This window comes from Rosa chinensis, chromosome 3 (genome assembly GCF_002994745.2).
Source record: "Rosa chinensis cultivar Old Blush chromosome 3, RchiOBHm-V2, whole genome shotgun sequence".
Lineage (NCBI taxonomy): Eukaryota > Viridiplantae > Streptophyta > Magnoliopsida > Rosales > Rosaceae > Rosa > Rosa chinensis.
This window is the reverse complement of record NC_037090.1, coordinates 48,855,561-48,874,763: the sequence shown is the minus strand read 5'-3', so window position 1 is coordinate 48,874,763 and position 19,203 is coordinate 48,855,561. Positions and strand designations below refer to the sequence as shown.

Here is a 19,203-nt window from a genome sequence, read left to right as displayed (position 1 = left end):
GAAAACGAACCTATTATGCACGGAAAGCCCCGAATGTCTAGTTTCTGGAGAATTTTACTGTTCGTGATTTCGATATTTCTAGAAGGAGATATGGCAGTTTAAATACAGGCAGTTTAGTCAATGCGCGAATCTGCAATGTGTTTCCAAGAGCTCGAGTTTTCAAGACCTGAATGACTTAGCAAAATTCTAGGAAAATTGATATAGCATTATGGATTGTCTGAGAGCCCAAACATATGTTTCCTTGGAATTTTAGGGTGCCACATCACATTTCTTTTGTGCTAAGTGATTAAGGAGTTCTATAGGCCTAAAGCAAGAAGGAAAAGTTGCATCTTATAAAAGGAGAATGTGTCAAGATGGAGGAGCACCAGTCACCATCAGATTTTCATCAAAGAAAGCTGCTGTCATCACGTGTTCACCTTCCATCTCTATTCAATACGTTCCTTTATGTTTTTAAGAATTTCTATTATGTTTTCTTTGAACATGAGTAGCTAAACTCCTTTTCTAGGGCTAGGATGAAGCCCTCGCATGATTGTTTACATGTTTTGATATTCAATTGATGGATTATTAGTTTCTTTTCAGATGAATTCTTAATCTCTACTTGAATTATTGCTTATGTTAAAGTTCTATTGATTCGTGACCTTTAGGGCTTTGCATCTAGTTATCAGAAGATGAATTTGAGGCATAGCTGCAATATAATTCATATTAGCTTCATGTGATTAAGAATTGTAAATTACATTATTACTTGAGAAAGAACAATGATTTGCTTGATTCCCTTGTTTTCTAAAGCATAATGAGACCTGCATGTTAAATTTATACCTGAGAAGGATAAATTGCATAGTTAGGATATACGACCTTTACCCGAGAGGGAGAGAATCATGCACTTAAGGAAAACTATGGTCTAGAGTACCTGAGAAGGACTTAGATAAGGGAATTATCATCTGGAGAAACGAAAGAATCCATTGATAGGTTCGAACGTAGATAAGATTGCTTGTGGTTGATTCCGACACCCTAGGCTTATCATCATCATATTCTCACTTTTAATCATTATAGACCCTTTTCAATTTCAATTTATTTAGATTCACTTTTCAAGTTTATGTTTTCTAGTTATTTACCCATTATCATACACTCCTTCAAAACAGTGAAAATCGTAAGTCTTAGTTTGAGTCATTGTGTTCATCTTAGTCGATTAGTGTTTCTTGTTTTGTGTGTTCTTTTAGTTTAGTTAACTTAGGGTTTCATATTGTGAATTGAACTAATATCCTCGTGGGAACGACAACTCCTTTTTCTTCCATTACCATACTACATCCACCCTGTATACTTGCAGGAATTCCACCAAATTTTTGGGTTTTTTTTTTTTTTTGGAGAAACAGAGAAATGTAGCATTAGGTAGAAATTACAATATGTCTAGATGTACTCATTCAAAATATGACACATAGTTAAAAGACGTTGCTGGATCACGGTTCTTTCATCTAATTAAAAGACTTATATCGAATTGGAGACAGTTATTTCAGTTTGAAGAGTTGCACTTGTTGCATTGAACTACTTAGTTCTTTAGTTTAATTGAAGAACTTTATGTAAAAAAACTAATCAATTAAGTTTTTTTAATTCCCTCTTACCCAAAACACTCTAAGGAGGTCTTCCCTAATACCCCATTAAGCTAGATTTTGTTTTTGTTTTTTTAATTCTTTTTAATACCATTTTACCCTCACCCCTTTGTTACTTAGAGAGAGAGAGAAAATGGAAGAGAGAGAAACCATAGGAGACTTTGTCGGAGCTCGATCACCTGCAGCCGGATTCCGGTCACCGGCCGCCGGAATCCTGTCAACTTTCGCCGGATTCAGGTCATCGACTGCTGCCCACCAGAATTTTCTGAAAAACTCACTGGAAATGTTTATTGCCCCCAATAGACATCTATTGCCCCTCAATAGACTGGCAGTAGACCTCTATTGCCCCCCCAATAGACGTCTATTGCCCCCAATAGACGATTATCAATCAGCCATGTATTGCCCTCCAATAGACGTCTATTGCCTCTCAATAGGACTTTCAATCGCCAGAATGTGAACTAATCTCCCTAAATTTAAACAAATAAAACTTTGATTACAGAAAAATAAACAAGGAAATTACATCAATTCAAAAACGTCTATTGATGTATTGCCCCCCAATAGACCTTCAATAAACATGTATTGCCCCCAATAGACCTTTATTACCCTCCAAATCCCCCTTTCCTTCTAGGCCTTGTACCCACATTTTACCCAAAAAAAAAAAAAGGAAGAGAGAGAGAGAGGGTCAAGACGTGCTCGATCTTAGACGGAAAAAAAAAATGCACACTACCAAAACAACCACCTTCCAACAGAGAATACAATACACACATCACCAAAGCAGGAAACGAGAGAAGACAACAACTACAACTATTATTCCATTCTGATTCAATTCAATTCATATAGCACAAAAAATCTTCTAGAAAAAAGCAACCAACCTTTAGTGGCCTACCATTCTCAAAAAAAAAAAAAAATTACTGCAGTGGCCTACCGAAACCTTGAAAATCCATAGAATGTGCTAATCCAATCCCCATAATTGCATGACAATGAGGATCAATACAATCTAACAGGCACATAATAGCCAACAAGATAATCAAAACAAGGCTAATACATCAAAATTAAAACAATATGAGATCTTTCTGATACAATATATTCAAAATTCTCATGCATATTCTCCTTAATTAGATCGCGAAAAGAAAACCTCCAGATTCTACATGTCAGCCTTGTGCTTGACATCATCGGCCTTCTTCGACGGCTTGTCATCGTCGGAAGACGACGACGACAAGCGGCGCTGGGAGTAGATCTTCTCTATAAGCGATGCCCTTGGTATCTCTTCTGGCTCCGCCATGGCTTCTTCTATACTAAAGATCGAACAGTTTTAGAGGGAGAGAAGGATAGGAGGGGCAGATCTGAAGGGAAGGGGAGGAAGGAGATGTGGGCGTTGTCCTCCAGTTCCGGAGCTGCCATGGCAGAGAGAGAGAGAGAGAGTGGCATGATAATAGTTATTTAATTAGGTTAAGGGTAGAATTGTTATTTTACCTCAAATTGGGCTAGTGGGAATAAAAATTTGTTGCTGGGGTAATGTGATGCCCCGGAAATTCACAATTATTTTCCGAGGATTTTCCGGAATTAATTTTATAACTATTGGACAGTTTCGTGGCTCGTGGATGGAGCGGAAGTGTTTCGGGCGAATAATTAATTGAAGAATATGGTTTTAGGGGGTTGCCAAAGGTTGACTTTTTATTCGTAGGGATTCTCCGAAAACTTCCTTCACGAAAGTTGTAGAGCGTGTCGATACGAGTTCGTGGATATGTGGAACGCGAGAATCGGAGTTCGTATGAGGAAGTTATGGCTATTGGAAAGAAGTTTCCATTTTGGTATATATAGGAAAAATCAGAAAAATATATTCATTTTCCTCATTTCCTTTTCCGGAAACTGCATTCCCTCTCTCTCTTCTCTCTCGTCCGCTCCCTCAGTATCGAAGAAAACCGCCTGACCCGACCCGAACCCGGCCGACCCGACCCGGCTTTTCCGGCCAACTGCGGCGGTCTCTGGCCGTGAAACTTGGTCAGCAGGGTCGTCTCCTCCGTCTGGTCGTCCCTCTGGTGTTCTCTTACGGCGATTCTCCGTCTCGGTGGCAGTTCAAGGCGGTGCAGACTGGAGAAATCGGACCCGACCGGAAAACACAGTTCCGACGTCGGCACGGCTTCGATTTTCTTGGGTTGAGTTCAGAACAAGCTCGCTGATCGATCCTTGGTGGTTGTTTGGATCGATTCACGTGAAACTTCGATCAACTCAGTTGGGATTACTGTTCACGGCTTGTGAGGTAGTTTTCGATCCCTTAAGCTTGTTTTCTGACTTCGAGCTAGTTATGAGAATTCACAAGCATGCTTAGATGAAGCTTTTTGATGTTGGGAGTTTTGTGAAATAATGAGTTTTTGGCCGGCGGCGGTGCACCACCGTCTGTGGAGGTGTTCCGGCGGTGTTCCGGCCACTTAAGGAACTGTTTTTGGTATTATATATGTTCTACTCGTTGATACGAGCGTTTCGATATATAATATGCAAATTTTGGAGTTCGTATGGAATTGTTATGATTTTTGCAATTTCATACCGATCGATTATTCTATCCGTGAGGATTTGAGCGTCCGATCGACTTGTGGTTTGGTCACATCGATCGTGGACGTATTCCAGAGACTTCGGGAGGTCTCAGATGTGGTTTTGCCTCGATTGGCGCCACTTTAGGGATTTTAGTTCAAAACAAGGGTTTCGGACTTAAATCAAATGTGAATCGTTACTGATTGTGATCATTGGTGATTAGGTGCTTCTAAAGGTGAATTGGACGAGTTGTTGGTGATAGTGTTAGTTCGGTTCTGTATAGAAGACGCAGCGGGATTCTGAGGTGAGTAATCTCACGAAGTTCATTTCACGAACGGGAATACCCTTATTGTTTTGAGAGTTATTTAGTTAACTGCAAACTATAGATGGTATTAGTGGCACTTAGAGTAGATGATTACGTGTGTGTATATATATATTATGGGATGTATATATATACATACGTATTCATGTATTAGTAGATATATGTTTACGTGAAATATATATGTTTTGGGTGGTTTGTGGATTTATGAAAACAATATGCATGAAATGATGCTTTTTATTGTTTTGGGGTGTGGCTTTTGGAAAACAAATGATTTGTGGAAATGATTGATTTCGATTTGTTTTGAAAAGCGTTGAGATTTGAGAAAAGTGTTGAGATTTGGGTATGAAAACAATAGGCATGAATTGATGCTTTTTATTGTTTTGTGTTATGGCTTTTTCGGAAAACAATGATTATGGAAATGTTGATTTCGATTGTTTTCAAAAGCGTTGCGATTTGTGTAACATTTTGGGTCAGATGCGACTCCTTTAATGTTTTGCTCCAAGGGACATTGCGGCCCGAGGATCGAAGGTCTAAGACCTTGGGCAGAATCTCAGGTGACCACGTCTTTGGCCGGACGAGTGGTTACGTTTTTCAGTTAGAGCTCTAATCTGTCTGCCATATAGGTAATTCATGGGGTAACGGGAATTGGTTATTTACAACTCATGACATTACGTATTTTTAGGGAACAAGGTGTGAGTTGCTTCCTTATTAATGGTTTTTAAGGGGACAAGGTGTGAGTTGTTTTCCTTATTAACGTTTTGATAGAAATCAAGGTGTGAGTTGCTTTCTATGGTACGCTTATGGTACAACTGATAGAATTCAAGGTGTGAGTTGTTTTCTATGTTTTTTTGATAGAAATCAAGGTGTGAGTTGCTTTCTATGGTACGCTTATGGTACAACTGATAGAATTCAAGGTGTGAGTTGTTTTCTATGTTTTATTGATAGAATTCAAGGTGTGAGTTGTTTTCTATGTTTTATTGATAGAAATCAAGGTGTGAGTTGCTTTCTATGTTTTATTGATAGAAATCAAGTGTGGGTTGTTTTCTATGTTTCGTTTTAAAAGGAAACAAGGTGTGAGTTGCTTTCTTTTATTTCGATTTGAAAGGAAATTAAAGTGTGAGTTATTCTCCTTTATTTCGTGTTTTAAGGAATCAAAGCGTGAGTTGTTTTCCTTATTTTTGGCGTGAGTTGTGTGTGGTTTGAGTTACTCATACGGGCTTGCAAAAGCTTACCGGGTTTGTTGTGTGGCAACCCGGTACACTATTCAAACGGTGTAGGGGTTAATCCTGCAGGTTAGGATAATCGGGGCTGAAGCGGAGGTAGCGCCTTGCGGCTTTACGGTAGGAAGCCATTTTTGTAACTTTACCGTTGATTAAGGACTTCCGTTGTATAGTTACTCTGAGCTGCATTTACGTTTTATTTTGTTGTTGACAATCTATTTCGTAAGCATTGTAATATATAACTCTATGGAGCGAGTTTATATTAACTTTGAGGGTTCAGGGCATCAATATCTGTGTAAGTTAAAGGGAAAAAGATTTCAGGTATTGTATTGATGACTGAACGTTCACGCATGTATAATTATGGGATTATATATATCGATTTTCATGTGTGTAAAATCAGGGGCGTGACAGTTTGGTATCAGAGCGTAAGGTGCATATTTGGTGACAATCAATACTCCTCGAGTGATGGCCCGTCTGCAGCGGATCCCCATCTGATGCTCTTCGGTATTGATATAGTCATTGGGTATGCAATGAGTGTTGGATTGCGAGTCATCAGGGTAGTGTTAGCTCAGTGAACCAAGTGTAGGAGCTTAAGGTAGCTTCTAGGAGTTATAATCTTTTGAGGAATGAGGACCTTTAGATTTGACTCAAGATTTACGTAGGGGATAGAATTGTATCTTCTGACGTAGTAAGGTGGTTGATTTAGTCATGTTGTTGACTTATACTTGTAGTCGGAAGTTGTACAAGTATTAATCACAGGTTGTTATGCTTCTTAGGTGATGGATTCACAAGGAGGCCGAGCTAGGGGTCGAGGTAGACCCAGAGGCAGGGGTGGAGCCAGAGGTAGGGGCAGGATTCCTCCTCCTGTTGAGGAGATGTTTGAGAATGATATCGAGGCATCGAATGTTGAGCTGCCTGTTCCACCGGTTGTGGAGGTTGCGAATGTTGTAGATCCCACTCGTTTGTCGAAGTTGGCAAAGGAGATTTCGAGGTTGGGAGGAGTTCCATTCCAGGGAGGTACGGATCACATGTTGGCAGATCAATGGATCGAGAACATGAAGACCTACTTCGAGATGGTCGTCTGCGACGACGTTGAGAAGAGGAAGATTGCGGCGTTTATGCTCCAAGGCGATGCACGGGTATGGTGGAGCGGCACACAGAGGGTGATGGATGTGTCCGCCATGACTTGGGACGGTTTTGTGAAACTGTTCAGGAAGAAGTACTTTCCGTCTTCAGTGAGGGAGCAGATGGAAAGGGAATTCATCTCGTTAGTCCAAGGGACTAAGAGTGTGAGGGAGTATGAAGCTGAGTTCTCAAGGTTGTATCGCTTTGTGAGGCAGATGGATGCTGAGAGCTTAGCTATGAAGTTTCAGTGGGGACTGAATGCTTCAATCCGGCGCGATGTCGCTGTTCTGGAACTGAAGACGGTAGAGCTCATTTTCGTTAAGGCTATGGCCATTGAGCAGGAGAACTTGATTTTCCAGGAGCAGGAGTCGGCTGAGAGGGACTCCCGAAGGAAGGGGAAGGCAACTGCTGAGAGCAATGAAGGGACAGATGCTCAGGGTGGGTTCTGGAAGAGGCGCAGGACTCATCAGCAGGCGCTAGCTAGGGAAGCGGCTGCACCTGCTAGGGTTGCACCTGTTGGGCAGGGAGCACCTTTGAGATGTTACAACTGTAAGGAGATTGGCCATACTGCTAAGGCTTGCACAAAACCGAAGAACTTGGCGTGTTTTACTTGTGGCCGGACAGGGCATTTCTCAAGGGATTGTACCCAGCAGCAGGGCAGGGGACAAGGAAATCAGCGAGGACAGCAGCCTTTGGGGCATGTCTGAGTGGATGCTAATTTTCAGCAAAGTGTAGGGAATGGAGGTGTCTTATCGGCCTTAAGACTTTTCTTGCTAAGGCGAAGTATGATAGTGGAGAACCTAATTCCTTTGCGTGCTGTGACAGGCTTTGCCTGATGTCCATAGTTAGACTTTTGCGTGTGGCTTCCTTTTGTAAAATACTGTTTTAGATGGTATGTTGCATGATGCATTTTTCATTGTTGTAACAGAGGAGTCTTTTACAACTTTGTTTGTATGTGCGATACCATGTGATAATTGATGGGTAGTTCGGCCGAGGCTGAATCTCATCTTACTATGTTCGGAGATAGTTGGAATGCTTATTGTGATTTTGCAAATAGTTGACTGTGGCAAAAACTTAGAGTTTTATCAATTGATTTGAAATGAAATGTCATTTTAAATTTAGCAATGAGAATGTTGTAATTGATGATATATCGATGCAGATACTGTGAGGACAGGACTATGAATTCTTAGGTGGTTGTGCATAATTGTTGTTGCATTAGTACGTGATTGAAACAGGTGAGATGTTTAGATTATCTCCAAGTGGGATGGTAGGATGCATTTGAATTGCGATATTAGGTGAGGTACCTGTATCCACTATTGATCGAGGAAGTTGTACTTTGAAATGAAGGCATTCTTGCTGAGAATGAAAATTGGATTTGAGCTTGGTTTATGCGTACTTGTGGGATTGGTGCGTGTAAATTTCGGGACGAAATTTCTTTAAGGGGGGTAGAATGTGATGCCCCGGAAATTCACAATTATTTTCCGAGGATTTTCCGGAATTAATTTTATAACTATTGGACAGTTTCGTGGCTCGTGGATGGAGCGGAAGTGTTTCGGGCGAATAATTAATTGAAGAATATGGTTTTAGGGGGTTGCCAAAGGTTGACTTTTATTCGTAGGGATTCTCCGAAAACTTCCTTCACGAAAGTTGTAGAGCGTGTCGATACGAGTTCGTGGATATGTGGAACGCGAGAATCGGAGTTCGTATGAGGAAGTTATGGCTATTGGAAAGAAGTTTCCATTTTGGTATATATAGGAAAAATCAGAAAAATATATTCATTTTCCTCATTTCCTTTTCCGGAAACTGCATTCCCTCTCTCTCTTCTCTCTCGTCCGCTCCCTCAGTATCGAAGAAAACCGCCTGACCCGACCCGGCTTTTCCGGCCAACTGCGGCGGTCTCTGGCCGTGAAACTTGGTCAGCAGGGTCGTCTCCTCCGTCTGGTCGTCCCTCTGGTGTTCTCTTACGGCGATTCTCCGTCTCGGTGGCAGTTCAAGGCGGTGCAGACTGGAGAAATCGGACCCGACCGGAAAACACAGTTCCGACGTCGGCACGGCTTCGATTTTCTTGGGTTGAGTTCAGAACAAGCTCGCTGATCGATCCTTGGTGGTTGTTTGGATCGATTCACGTGAAACTTCGATCAACTCAGTTGGGATTACTGTTCACGGCTTGTGAGGTAGTTTTCGATCCCTTAAGCTTGTTTTCTGACTTCGAGCTAGTTATGAGAATTCACAAGCATGCTTAGATGAAGCTTTTTGATGTTGGGAGTTTTGTGAAATAATGAGTTTTTGGCCGGCGGCGGTGCACCACCGTCTGTGGAGGTGTTCCGGCGGTGTTCCGGCCACTTAAGGAACTGTTTTTGGTATTATATATGTTCTACTCGTTGATACGAGCGTTTCGATATATAATATGCAAATTTTGGAGTTCGTATGGAATTGTTATGATTTTTGCAATTTCATACCGATCGATTATTCTATCCGTGAGGATTTGAGCGTCCGATCGACTTGTGGTTTGGTCACATCGATCGTGGACGTATTCCAGAGACTTCGGGAGGTCTCAGATGTGGTTTTGCCTCGATTGGCGCCACTTTAGGGATTTTAGTTCAAAACAAGGGTTTCGGACTTAAATCAAATGTGAATCGTTACTGATTGTGATCATTGGTGATTAGGTGCTTCTAAAGGTGAATTGGACGAGTTGTTGGTGATAGTGTTAGTTCGGTTCTGTATAGAAGACGCAGCGGGATTCTGAGGTGAGTAATCTCACGAAGTTCATTTCACGAACGGGAATACCCTTATTGTTTTGAGAGTTATTTAGTTAACTGCAAACTATAGATGGTATTAGTGGCACTTAGAGTAGATGATTACGTGTGTGTATATATATATTATGGGATGTATATATATACATACGTATTCATGTATTAGTAGATATATGTTTACGTGAAATATATATGTTTTGGGTGGTTTGTGGATTTATGAAAACAATATGCATGAAATGATGCTTTTTATTGTTTTGGGGTGTGGCTTTTGGAAAACAAATGATTTGTGGAAATGATTGATTTCGATTTGTTTTGAAAAGCGTTGAGATTTGAGAAAAGTGTTGAGATTTGGGTATGAAAACAATAGGCATGAATTGATGCTTTTTATTGTTTTGTGTTATGGCTTTTTCGGAAAACAATGATTATGGAAATGTTGATTTCGATTGTTTTCAAAAGCGTTGCGATTTGTGTAACATTTTGGGTCAGATGCGACTCCTTTAATGTTTTGCTCCAAGGGACATTGCGGCCCGAGGATCGAAGGTCTAAGACCTTGGGCAGAATCTCAGGTGACCACGTCTTTGGCCGGACGAGTGGTTACGTTTTTCAGTTAGAGCTCTAATCTGTCTGCCATATAGGTAATTCATGGGGTAACGGGAATTGGTTATTTACAACTCATGACATTACGTATTTTTAGGGAACAAGGTGTGAGTTGCTTCCTTATTAATGGTTTTTAAGGGGACAAGGTGTGAGTTGTTTTCCTTATTAACGTTTTGATAGAAATCAAGGTGTGAGTTGCTTTCTATGGTACGCTTATGGTACAACTGATAGAATTCAAGGTGTGAGTTGTTTTCTATGTTTTTTTGATAGAAATCAAGGTGTGAGTTGCTTTCTATGGTACGCTTATGGTACAACTGATAGAATTCAAGGTGTGAGTTGTTTTCTATGTTTTATTGATAGAATTCAAGGTGTGAGTTGTTTTCTATGTTTTATTGATAGAAATCAAGGTGTGAGTTGCTTTCTATGTTTTATTGATAGAAATCAAGTGTGGGTTGTTTTCTATGTTTCGTTTTAAAAGGAAACAAGGTGTGAGTTGCTTTCTTTTATTTCGATTTGAAAGGAAATTAAAGTGTGAGTTATTCTCCTTTATTTCGTGTTTTAAGGAATCAAAGCGTGAGTTGTTTTCCTTATTTTTGGCGTGAGTTGTGTGTGGTTTGAGTTACTCATACGGGCTTGCAAAAGCTTACCGGGTTTGTTGTGTGGCAACCCGGTACACTATTCAAACGGTGTAGGGGTTAATCCTGCAGGTTAGGATAATCGGGGCTGAAGCGGAGGTAGCGCCTTGCGGCTTTACGGTAGGAAGCCATTTTTGTAACTTTACCGTTGATTAAGGACTTCCGTTGTATAGTTACTCTGAGCTGCATTTACGTTTTATTTTGTTGTTGACAATCTATTTCGTAAGCATTGTAATATATAACTCTATGGAGCGAGTTTATATTAACTTTGAGGGTTCAGGGCATCAATATCTGTGTAAGTTAAAGGGAAAAAGATTTCAGGTATTGTATTGATGACTGAACGTTCACGCATGTATAATTATGGGATTATATATATCGATTTTCATGTGTGTAAAATCAGGGGCGTGACAGGTAAGTAGGACAATTTTAGTTGATTTTGGTGCTTTGGGTCAAGAACCCTTCAAAATAAGAGTCGCCCTGATCTAGCTGGTTTGTTTCGGTTATTTAATTTTTCAATTTATTATGCATAGCCCAAGTTAAGTACCTTAAATGACTTCCAACTTGGTTTTTTTTTTTTTTTTGCATACATAATAGATATCTAGAGATCTAAAACTTTGAAAAGTCAGATTGCCGAATAGTATTAGAGAAAGCCCTATGAATAAGGCGATGGTTGATACTGTAATGCGGATAGCCTTTACTTTTTTTAACAAAATGAAACATGGTTAAAGTTTACATTTAATGACCTTTCTGTAGGAATAGAAATACACAATATGCATTAGTGAAATTAGATTTTAAATCTTGCTTTAAGTTTGAACATGTCAGTATGATATTTTCATTGCTATAAGAATAAGAGAATTAAAATAAGAAAACAATTTTTTTCGTAAATTCTAGAAAGCACCTGATGTATAGCCACGATTTATCTTGGAAGGGAGCTTTTTTTAATGAGAATCACTATAATGAAGACTAGTTAATGACTTGTGAGTCCCACAAAATTTTCGATCATATTTCAGTAAATCAACCGTTAGATGTTTAGATATTTATGTGTAGATCATTTATACAAATTTTCAAACAAATTGAAAATCATTAATGCATTCATAATCGTGACTTATTAGTTATGAACATGAACGATTCGTGTTTAACAGATTTGGTTTTTCCATTAATTTAATCTAGTTCGGTGCTTTAACAATTAGCAATTTGGCTGCTCTTAAGAGTGAGGAAAAGAATTTCTCGGAGGTAAGTCGGGTTCTGGATGATTGTAAAGAATATTTTGACGCTTTCCAATCCATTCGAATCCGACATATTTACCGTGAAGCAAATGGTGTTGCAAATAGGCTTGCACATCTTGCTAGTAGTTGTTCCGTTGATGATGTTTGGTTAGGGGAGACACCTGCCATAATACAGGATGTTCTCTATGAGGATTATTGTCATTGTTTGTCTGTAGCTCGGGGTATAGGTGCTATGTCCCCCCCGATGCAAAATTTTACTATTAATATAATAAAGGGAACCGGGCGTGGGGCTGAGCCTCCCAGCTAGGCTGGGTTCCAAACCCCTTTCAAAAAAAAAAAAAAAAAAAAAAACAATTAGCAATTTGAAAAAAAAAATAAAAAATTCATAAGTGATTTACTCATGCATACATAAACATCTAAGAGTTTATTTACCGTGTCCGTAATGTAATAAAAAAATGAGTCTCTCAAATCGTTAATTGAAAAGTCCTTAACTAGTAAAGACTCTCTATCTTGGGATAGCAAAAATTTCGAAATTTGCTGATTGATAAATAGAAAGAGGGGCATTATCGTCCAATGAAAATGGGATAGCGGTGGAATTTAGAGGAATGATTTGAAATTGAAGGTAGAGAGAGGCATTAAGACGGAGACGGACAATTCATTAAGACAGACAGCCCTAAATACACGGTTACTATAAACCCAAAATCCTCTCTCTTCTCTTCTCTTCTCTTAAGCTCTCCCCTTGACATTTGATTCAGCTAGAAGCTCCCCAGAGGTCGAACCGCTGTAAGTTGTCTCTCTTCTTCTTCTTCTTAAATTTCGTTTCTTTCGCTGATTTATGTCAAATCTGAGATACCCATTTGCGCCGGCCTAGACATTTTCTGTGTTTATTGCATCAAAAGACTCGTCATTAGTTTGATTGCTATGAGATAGTGACTAAAGAAACCAACTTTAGCCCTCAGTCTTTGAGATTTGAGGACAAAACTTGGATTTTGCGTTTCTTGCTTTGCTGCTTTTGCAAAACTTGAATCCGGATCTTGAATACATACTGATGATATGTTCTTCTGCAATGGTTTAATTTCATTGGGCATAAAACATTCATTCTCTTGATCGAAACTGGATTTTTAGGTCAATAATGGGTAGAAATTTAGCCCCAGTACTACAGAGAGAATTGGAGAATCTTCATAAAGATGCTGATAGTCGTAGATCGGCAATGAAAGCACTGAAATCCTATGTGAAAGATTTGGACTCCAAGGCAATCCCTATGTTTCTTGCCCAAGTTTCCCAGTCCAAAGACTCTGGTCCTTTGAATGGGGAATGCACCATTTCGCTCTATGAAGTTCTTGCTCGTGTTCATGGTGTCAAAATCGTCCCTCTCATAAACAGCATCATGGCAACCATAATCAAGACACTAACTTCGAGTGCAGGGTCTTTCCCTCTTCAACAAGCATGCTCAAAGGTGGTTCCCGCCATTGCTAGATATGGGATTGACCCTACCACCCCTGAAGACAAGAAAAGGCATATCATTCATTCACTTTGCAATCCTCTCGCGGATTCCCTCTTGGGTTCTCAAGACAGCTTGACTTCTGGAGCTGCCCTTTGCTTAAAGGCTCTTGTGGATTCGGATAATTGGCGTTTTGCTTCAGATGAGATGGTTAACAAAGTTTGTCAGAATGTTTCTGGGGCTTTGGAGGAGAAATCTACTCAGTCAAATGCACATATGGGTCTGGTCATGTCTCTTGCAAAGCGTAATGCTATAATAGTTGAACCATATGCTAGGTTGTTAATACATGCTGGACTGCAGATACTGAACAATGGTTTAATAGAGGGGAATTCTCAGAAACGCTTGGAAGCTATTCAAATGGTCAACTTCTTGATGAAATGCTTAGATCCTTGGAGCATTTTATCCGAGCTTGACTTGGTTATTGAAGAAATGGACAAGAGTCAGTCAGATCAGATGGCTTATGTAGGAGGGGCTGCCTTTGAAGCTCTGCAAACTGCAAGGAGAATAGCTGCAGATAAAGGCCCAAAACTTGAAAAGGCTCATTCAGTCACTGGCTCAAACTTTAGTAGGAAGGACCATAGCAAGAGGCGAAATTTATCTAGTGCTGGCGATCAGTCCCCTGCATCAGTGTCACCTGAGTCACAGACCCTTGATTCCTTTATAGAATATGAATCATGGGTTGAATCACCTATTGCACTGGGGCAGGTTTCTCACAACTCAAATTATGATAGTAGGAGTGTCAACAGGAAACTTTGGAGTCATGAGCGTGGAGGAGTTGATGTGTCTCTCAAGGATGGTTTGTTCTCAGGAATTTCCTACTCTAATGCACATTCAGACTCTGGGAATAATCAGTTCATGAACAACGAAGGAGAGTGCACAGAAGAATTTTCAGGTTTCCTTCAAAGAAATCCTAGAAATGGAGTATCAAGAAGTGCCACAACCAGTCCCCTGGTAAGTTGCTCCAGTAGAATTTAGTGTCTGTTTCTAAATTTTTAATTTATTTTATTTTAATTTTAAAGATTCATTCAATGGGTTGATTGAGATGGGGCTAGTAGTTGTATCAAACTAGTTTATAGAGTAGGTGATCTGAAAATTATGCTAGCAAGATGGTGGTGATAATCTGCTTGCTGGCTTGCAACAGCAGAACAGAGATTGCTCAAGGAGCCTTCTTATGCCCAAGTATTTGGCAAGTTATATGCACTTAAATTCCAGAATCTCAAATCCCAAGACTGCAAATCTTGGGATAGTATTGAATTATGGTGTTGCGATTTATTCCTGCTGTCCACTGAAGCTTTAATTTTAACTAAATTGGCAAACCTTTTGATGTTTTTGTTTATTGACTTGGTATTGATTCTGACGACTATATTCCTGTTGTGCTTCAGAGGTCACGAACTCCAGTTGATGTTGATAATATCATCTTCAAAACTCCAAGGAGGCTTGTTCATTCTCTTCAGGATCCATATAATGTCAACTCAGACTTCTCTGAGAAACAAACTAGAAGAGTTAGAAGTTTATCCTTGAGCGAAGATTGCAGCCCAAATGTCAGGTACAATCAAAATGGTTATTCACATGGTGCGACTTATGACCACAATGGTAGCTTATATGACGGTGGTAGTGAGCAGTTCCAAGGTGGCCCTGAATCTGTATCCTCAACAGATGGTAGCCCTAAAGATGCTGATTTGCAAGTGTTTCATGATGTGGTTCCTGAAATAAAATCAGAAATTCAAGATTCTGGCATCAGAAAACCCCTTCGCAAGGCTGCTGTAAAATTGTTCTGTGGTCTCTCTTTTGCAGTACTTGCAGTAGCTGTTCCGTTAGCTTTGATTACTGATCAAGGTCAAGGTCAAGCTCATGAAGGTTATTATCTTGTTCCAACTTAGTGTCTTGATAACTTAAACATGGTAGGAACGAGCTGTGAATGTTTCTGTAACATTAGAATTTGACCATCTGAATCAGATGTGGATGCTGAATGTGCTGAAAAGAATGTGTTTGTTTTTAGCAGTTAAAGAACAAGGTTATTGAGTTGATGTTTATCATTTACTGATGTCCTTGTCAAATTTTACATGAAAATCTTATGCATGGTTATGACGTCTGCAAAGATATTACTGCAATCCGGAAATGGTTGACTGCAAAATTTGCTTTATTTAGAAGTAGTAATCTTCTCTGGTAATTTTTCGGCAACCATTGCATGCCAACATAGCAACACTGGAACAAGTTTTGCATCCATATAATCAAGAGCTACTTCATCTTTTCATTGACAATCTCATAACTATAAAGTATTTGTTCTCATAACCACAGTTAGAGATTTGGATTGTGTAAGCGCTGTCCACCTGTCCATGATTCCTTAGGCCCCAAGATTATTGGATTGAGCACTGCCGACTGGCCAATGCAGATATAAGCATATTCGCCGTAGAATTCATGACTTGAGCCAGGGCTGAACATGTATAGCTCTTCAAACCCATCTCTTCCAACCACCACTGAGTTTCGTCTACCCTGTTCCATTCCATCACAAAAAAACAGTGTGAACCGCAAGACAGACACCTTTGCAATAAGGAAAATGAAAAATGAATGTGATTGTGCTAACACAAGACTATTGCTTCCTTAAGTTTGTAAAAGTACAGTACCCACCCTGTCAATGATTGTGAAGTCTCGAGGTGCACTGGTGTATATTCGACACATTTGCTCCCTTAAGTTCTTATAATTGTCATCTTCTTCCCCTTCCTCCATTTCTTCTTCTTGTTCAGTTTCTGTTTGGTGGCCATTCTTAGGACCCCAACCATTGGATGTCATTTGTTTCCATAGTTGGCTGAATTGAGATTCACTTTTCTGGCCACAATCTGGAGGAATTATAGCTGAACCTGTCAAAATGGGTAACCTGCCAAAGAAATCTGATCTTTCCAAACCAACAGCGTAAGTAGCGTCTGGTGAGCTTACTGTCAGATGGCTTAAAATACACCCACTTAGTTGGAGTGACGAAGAATCAGAGTTATTACAGACCATAAGCTGTGAGATTAGGACGTCGTCTTGGAGAGTCACAATGTACTTGACTTGAACCATGTCATGGGAATCAGTGCTGATCAGTTCTACCTGCATTAATTGCATACACATGCATTATCAAGTGGTGTTTTCTCAAATAAATCAAACAAGTCATGAATGATGGAACTAGATAAGTACCTGAATAGAGTCATGAGGATTTCCTGTGATGTCATGAAGAGCCCAATTACTTGGAGACCATGAAACTTGTTCTTGATCGAGACTGAGACTGAGACATTCCAAAGCCACAGACACCCCTCCTCGGATGCTATTGGCTTCTTCTTCTTCTTCTTGGGAGACTGAAGATTGGAGCAACTCAACAGTGCCACCATGCCACATGGAGGCTTTGTAGGACGCGATTAGGCCAGTTGGCAGCATCAAGATGGCTTTGCTGCCATTATCAAGACTCATCTTGGCAACGCAATCGTCACCAATGCCTTTGAATACCACTCCACGGCCACTGAACTCTTGTTCCAGGTAGTCCACGTTGATGGGTTGTTGAAATGGGATTGAAGCAACAGCTGCAACTCTAAGTGGGAATCCCCTCTTGTAATTAGTACAAGAGCAAGGACGGGATTTGGATAACAAAAATGGACTGGAAGCCACGGTGGTCATTGCCATTTGCTTTCCGCACTTGTTTCTCTTCTACTTGATTGAAAACCAATCAATGATACAAAAGATGCAACCGGCCGGATAATGATACACTCGTACACACCGGGGAGATATTTATTACAAGATATTTCCTTTTAAGATTTCAATGAACAAGGCCCAAAGCCGAAGGCCCAACGTGGGACATAGTGGTAAACTGTTTTATTTATTATTATTTTTGAGTCAAAAAAATTCATCTGATAAGTGAGTAGTAGAATAATGATGAGCTTTTTACCAATAACTACAAAATGACACTATTAATTACCAATAGCAAAGTCTAAAACTAATATCCCATGCGGCCAACAATTGCAACACCCTGTTAGCCCATCCTAAAGAAAAACACTCAAATATTACAAAAATTACCAAACATGCCACTCTCCCAAAATCAGAACCGATCCAAAATCCAGATCCCAAAATCAAAACCGTCCCAAAATCTAGATCCCCCCTAAATTGATCTAGGGCTCAGGCGAAGCTAGGTGACGAAGCAGCCCGCCAAGCTCCGACGAAGCAGCCGACCAAGTGAGCGGCGAAGCAGCTAGCCAAGTTAGGTGACGAAGCTCCAGCGAAGCTAGGAGACGAAGCAGCCGGCCAAGTGAGCGGCGAAGCAGCCAACGAAGCTAGGCGACGAAGCAACCGACCAAGTGAGCGGCGAAGCGAGGCTGTGAAACAATCGAAAGTCGCTTCTTCTATCAGCAAAAGCCCAAAGCTTTCAAATCTCAGGGGCCACTGAACCCAACCACTCTAGTTGGTACGTTTGCTCATCAATTCCTCAAATCTTTGAATTTTCTTGCTTTCTCAGAATTGATTTGCTCTGGTGATTTGTGTATTGGTGCGATTCGCTTGTAGATCTCGATTTGTTTTTGCTTGATTTGTTGGAAATTTTGTGGATTTAGCTGCTGGTTTAGTGGGTTTGGTTTTGAATCTGATTCTGGTAAGCAGAATTTTTGTGGGATTGGAAAAGTTAGAGACTTTTTGAGTAAGCAGATTAGCGTGTATTGTATTTGTGGGCTCATACTGATAGTGGAAATAAGCATGAGATTTTAAGGGGGTTTGGATTTAGGTGAAAAGATGATTCTTTGCTCATGAGTTTAGGTTTTTTTTTTTTTTTTTTTTTTTTGGGGTTAAATTTAGGTGAAAAGATGATTCTTTACTGAATTGCTTGATTGAGAGTGCAAGTGACATCTCTTGTTATTTGTGATTGTCGTCTGCTCAAATTTAGATCGCAATTGGAAGTAGAGATTGGAGGGAAAGAGTGATGACAGGTGCGATATGATAGAGGTTTAGCTGAGAAATTTTGGTTGAGAAATTTGTAGTTTTAGCTGAGAAATTTTGGTTGAGAAATTCTGAGGGTCAGTACCTTCAACCTCATGTTGTCACAGGTTTTGGCATGGGTAAGCTATAACGGATTGTGTGTTCAGTAGCTATAGTATGATTATTAGTTTTGTATTGAGGGTCAGTAGCTTTAGTTTTGCGTTTATGTTAGTTTCTGATGGGATTGTTGGTATTGTGTAATGCTTTAGTTTTGTGTTTTGTCATCCCTTATGTTCTGTGTTGCCGGTTGACTTGCAGGATGGAGCTAATGAAAGCAATGTTGATGTGAGCAAATGCAAGAAGGCCATAATATACTACAGGGGGTCAGTATACTACTGGGGATCAATACACTACTGATAGGGCTAGTATACTACTGAGGGTCAGTACTCTTGAAAATTCTGCTGGAGAAACTTCTTCACCATGAGAAGATGTGAAATTCAAAGCAACTTGTATGTGAAAGCAGCAAAACCAGAGATAAATGATATAGTGTTCAAGTTTCATATTGTAATATGTATAAATAGTTTTTGGAATTATTATTCAAATGTATTGTTTCTAGAAATATTATTTTTTCATAATGCTACTGACATTCAGTAGTGTTCAAGTTTCATATTGTAATATGTATAAATAGTTTTTGGAATTATTATTCAAATGTAGTGTTTCTAGAAATATTATTTTTTCATAATGCTACTGACATTCAGC

At 39.8% G+C, this 19,203-nt stretch overlaps 3 protein-coding genes across 3 annotated transcripts; 2 read left to right on the top strand and 1 right to left on the bottom strand.

The window, feature by feature from the left end:
- The first annotated feature begins 7,126 nt into the window (after positions 1–7,126).
- Positions 7,127–7,507, top strand: LOC112194686 (DNA-binding protein HEXBP-like). The gene has a single exon (XM_024334906.1). The coding sequence runs from the start codon at positions 7,127–7,129 to the stop codon at positions 7,505–7,507; it is 381 nt and encodes a 126-aa protein (XP_024190674.1).
- A 5,082-nt stretch (positions 7,508–12,589) lies between these two features.
- LOC112191409 (protein SINE1) lies at positions 12,590–15,564 on the top strand. Its single transcript, XM_024330754.2, has 3 exons — positions 12,590–12,794; positions 13,137–14,463; positions 14,895–15,564. The coding sequence occupies exons 2-3, from the start codon at positions 13,144–13,146 to the stop codon at positions 15,390–15,392; spliced, it is 1,818 nt and encodes a 605-aa protein (XP_024186522.1). The 5' UTR covers positions 12,590–12,794; positions 13,137–13,143; the 3' UTR covers positions 15,393–15,564.
- Positions 15,565–15,634: 70 nt separating this feature from the next.
- Positions 15,635–17,272, bottom strand: LOC112191410 (protein NDH-DEPENDENT CYCLIC ELECTRON FLOW 5). The gene is made up of 3 exons (XM_024330755.2): positions 16,687–17,272; positions 16,141–16,599; positions 15,635–16,005 (listed from the first exon to the last, which is right to left on the bottom strand). Exons 1-3 carry the CDS (start codon positions 17,164–17,166, stop codon positions 15,811–15,813), a joined length of 1,134 nt encoding a protein of 377 aa, XP_024186523.1. The 5' UTR covers positions 17,167–17,272; the 3' UTR covers positions 15,635–15,810.
- Positions 17,273–19,203: the final 1,931 nt, after the last annotated feature.

What these genes read in the sequence shown, in the direction of transcription:
- LOC112191409 (XM_024330754.2), top strand. Translation starts at nt 13,144, where the DNA reads ATGGGTAGAAATTTAGCCCCAGTACTACAGAGAGAATTGGAGAATCTT. An exon ending in GTGCCACAACCAGTCCCCTG is followed by an intron (nt 14,464 to 14,894) that starts GTAAGTTGCTCC and finishes GTTGTGCTTCAG; the next exon opens with AGGTCACGAACTCCAGTTGA.
- LOC112191410 (XM_024330755.2), bottom strand. Translation starts at nt 17,166, where the DNA reads ATGGCAATGACCACCGTGGCTTCCAGTCCATTTTTGTTATCCAAATCC. An exon ending in ATCCTCATGACTCTATTCAG is followed by an intron (nt 16,600 to 16,686) that starts GTACTTATCTAG and finishes CAATTAATGCAG; the next exon opens with GTAGAACTGATCAGCACTGA. An exon ending in ACTTCACAATCATTGACAGG is followed by an intron (nt 16,006 to 16,140) that starts GTGGGTACTGTA and finishes GGAATGGAACAG; the next exon opens with GGTAGACGAAACTCAGTGGT.
- LOC112194686 (XM_024334906.1), top strand. Translation starts at nt 7,127, where the DNA reads ATGGCCATTGAGCAGGAGAACTTGATTTTCCAGGAGCAGGAGTCGGCT.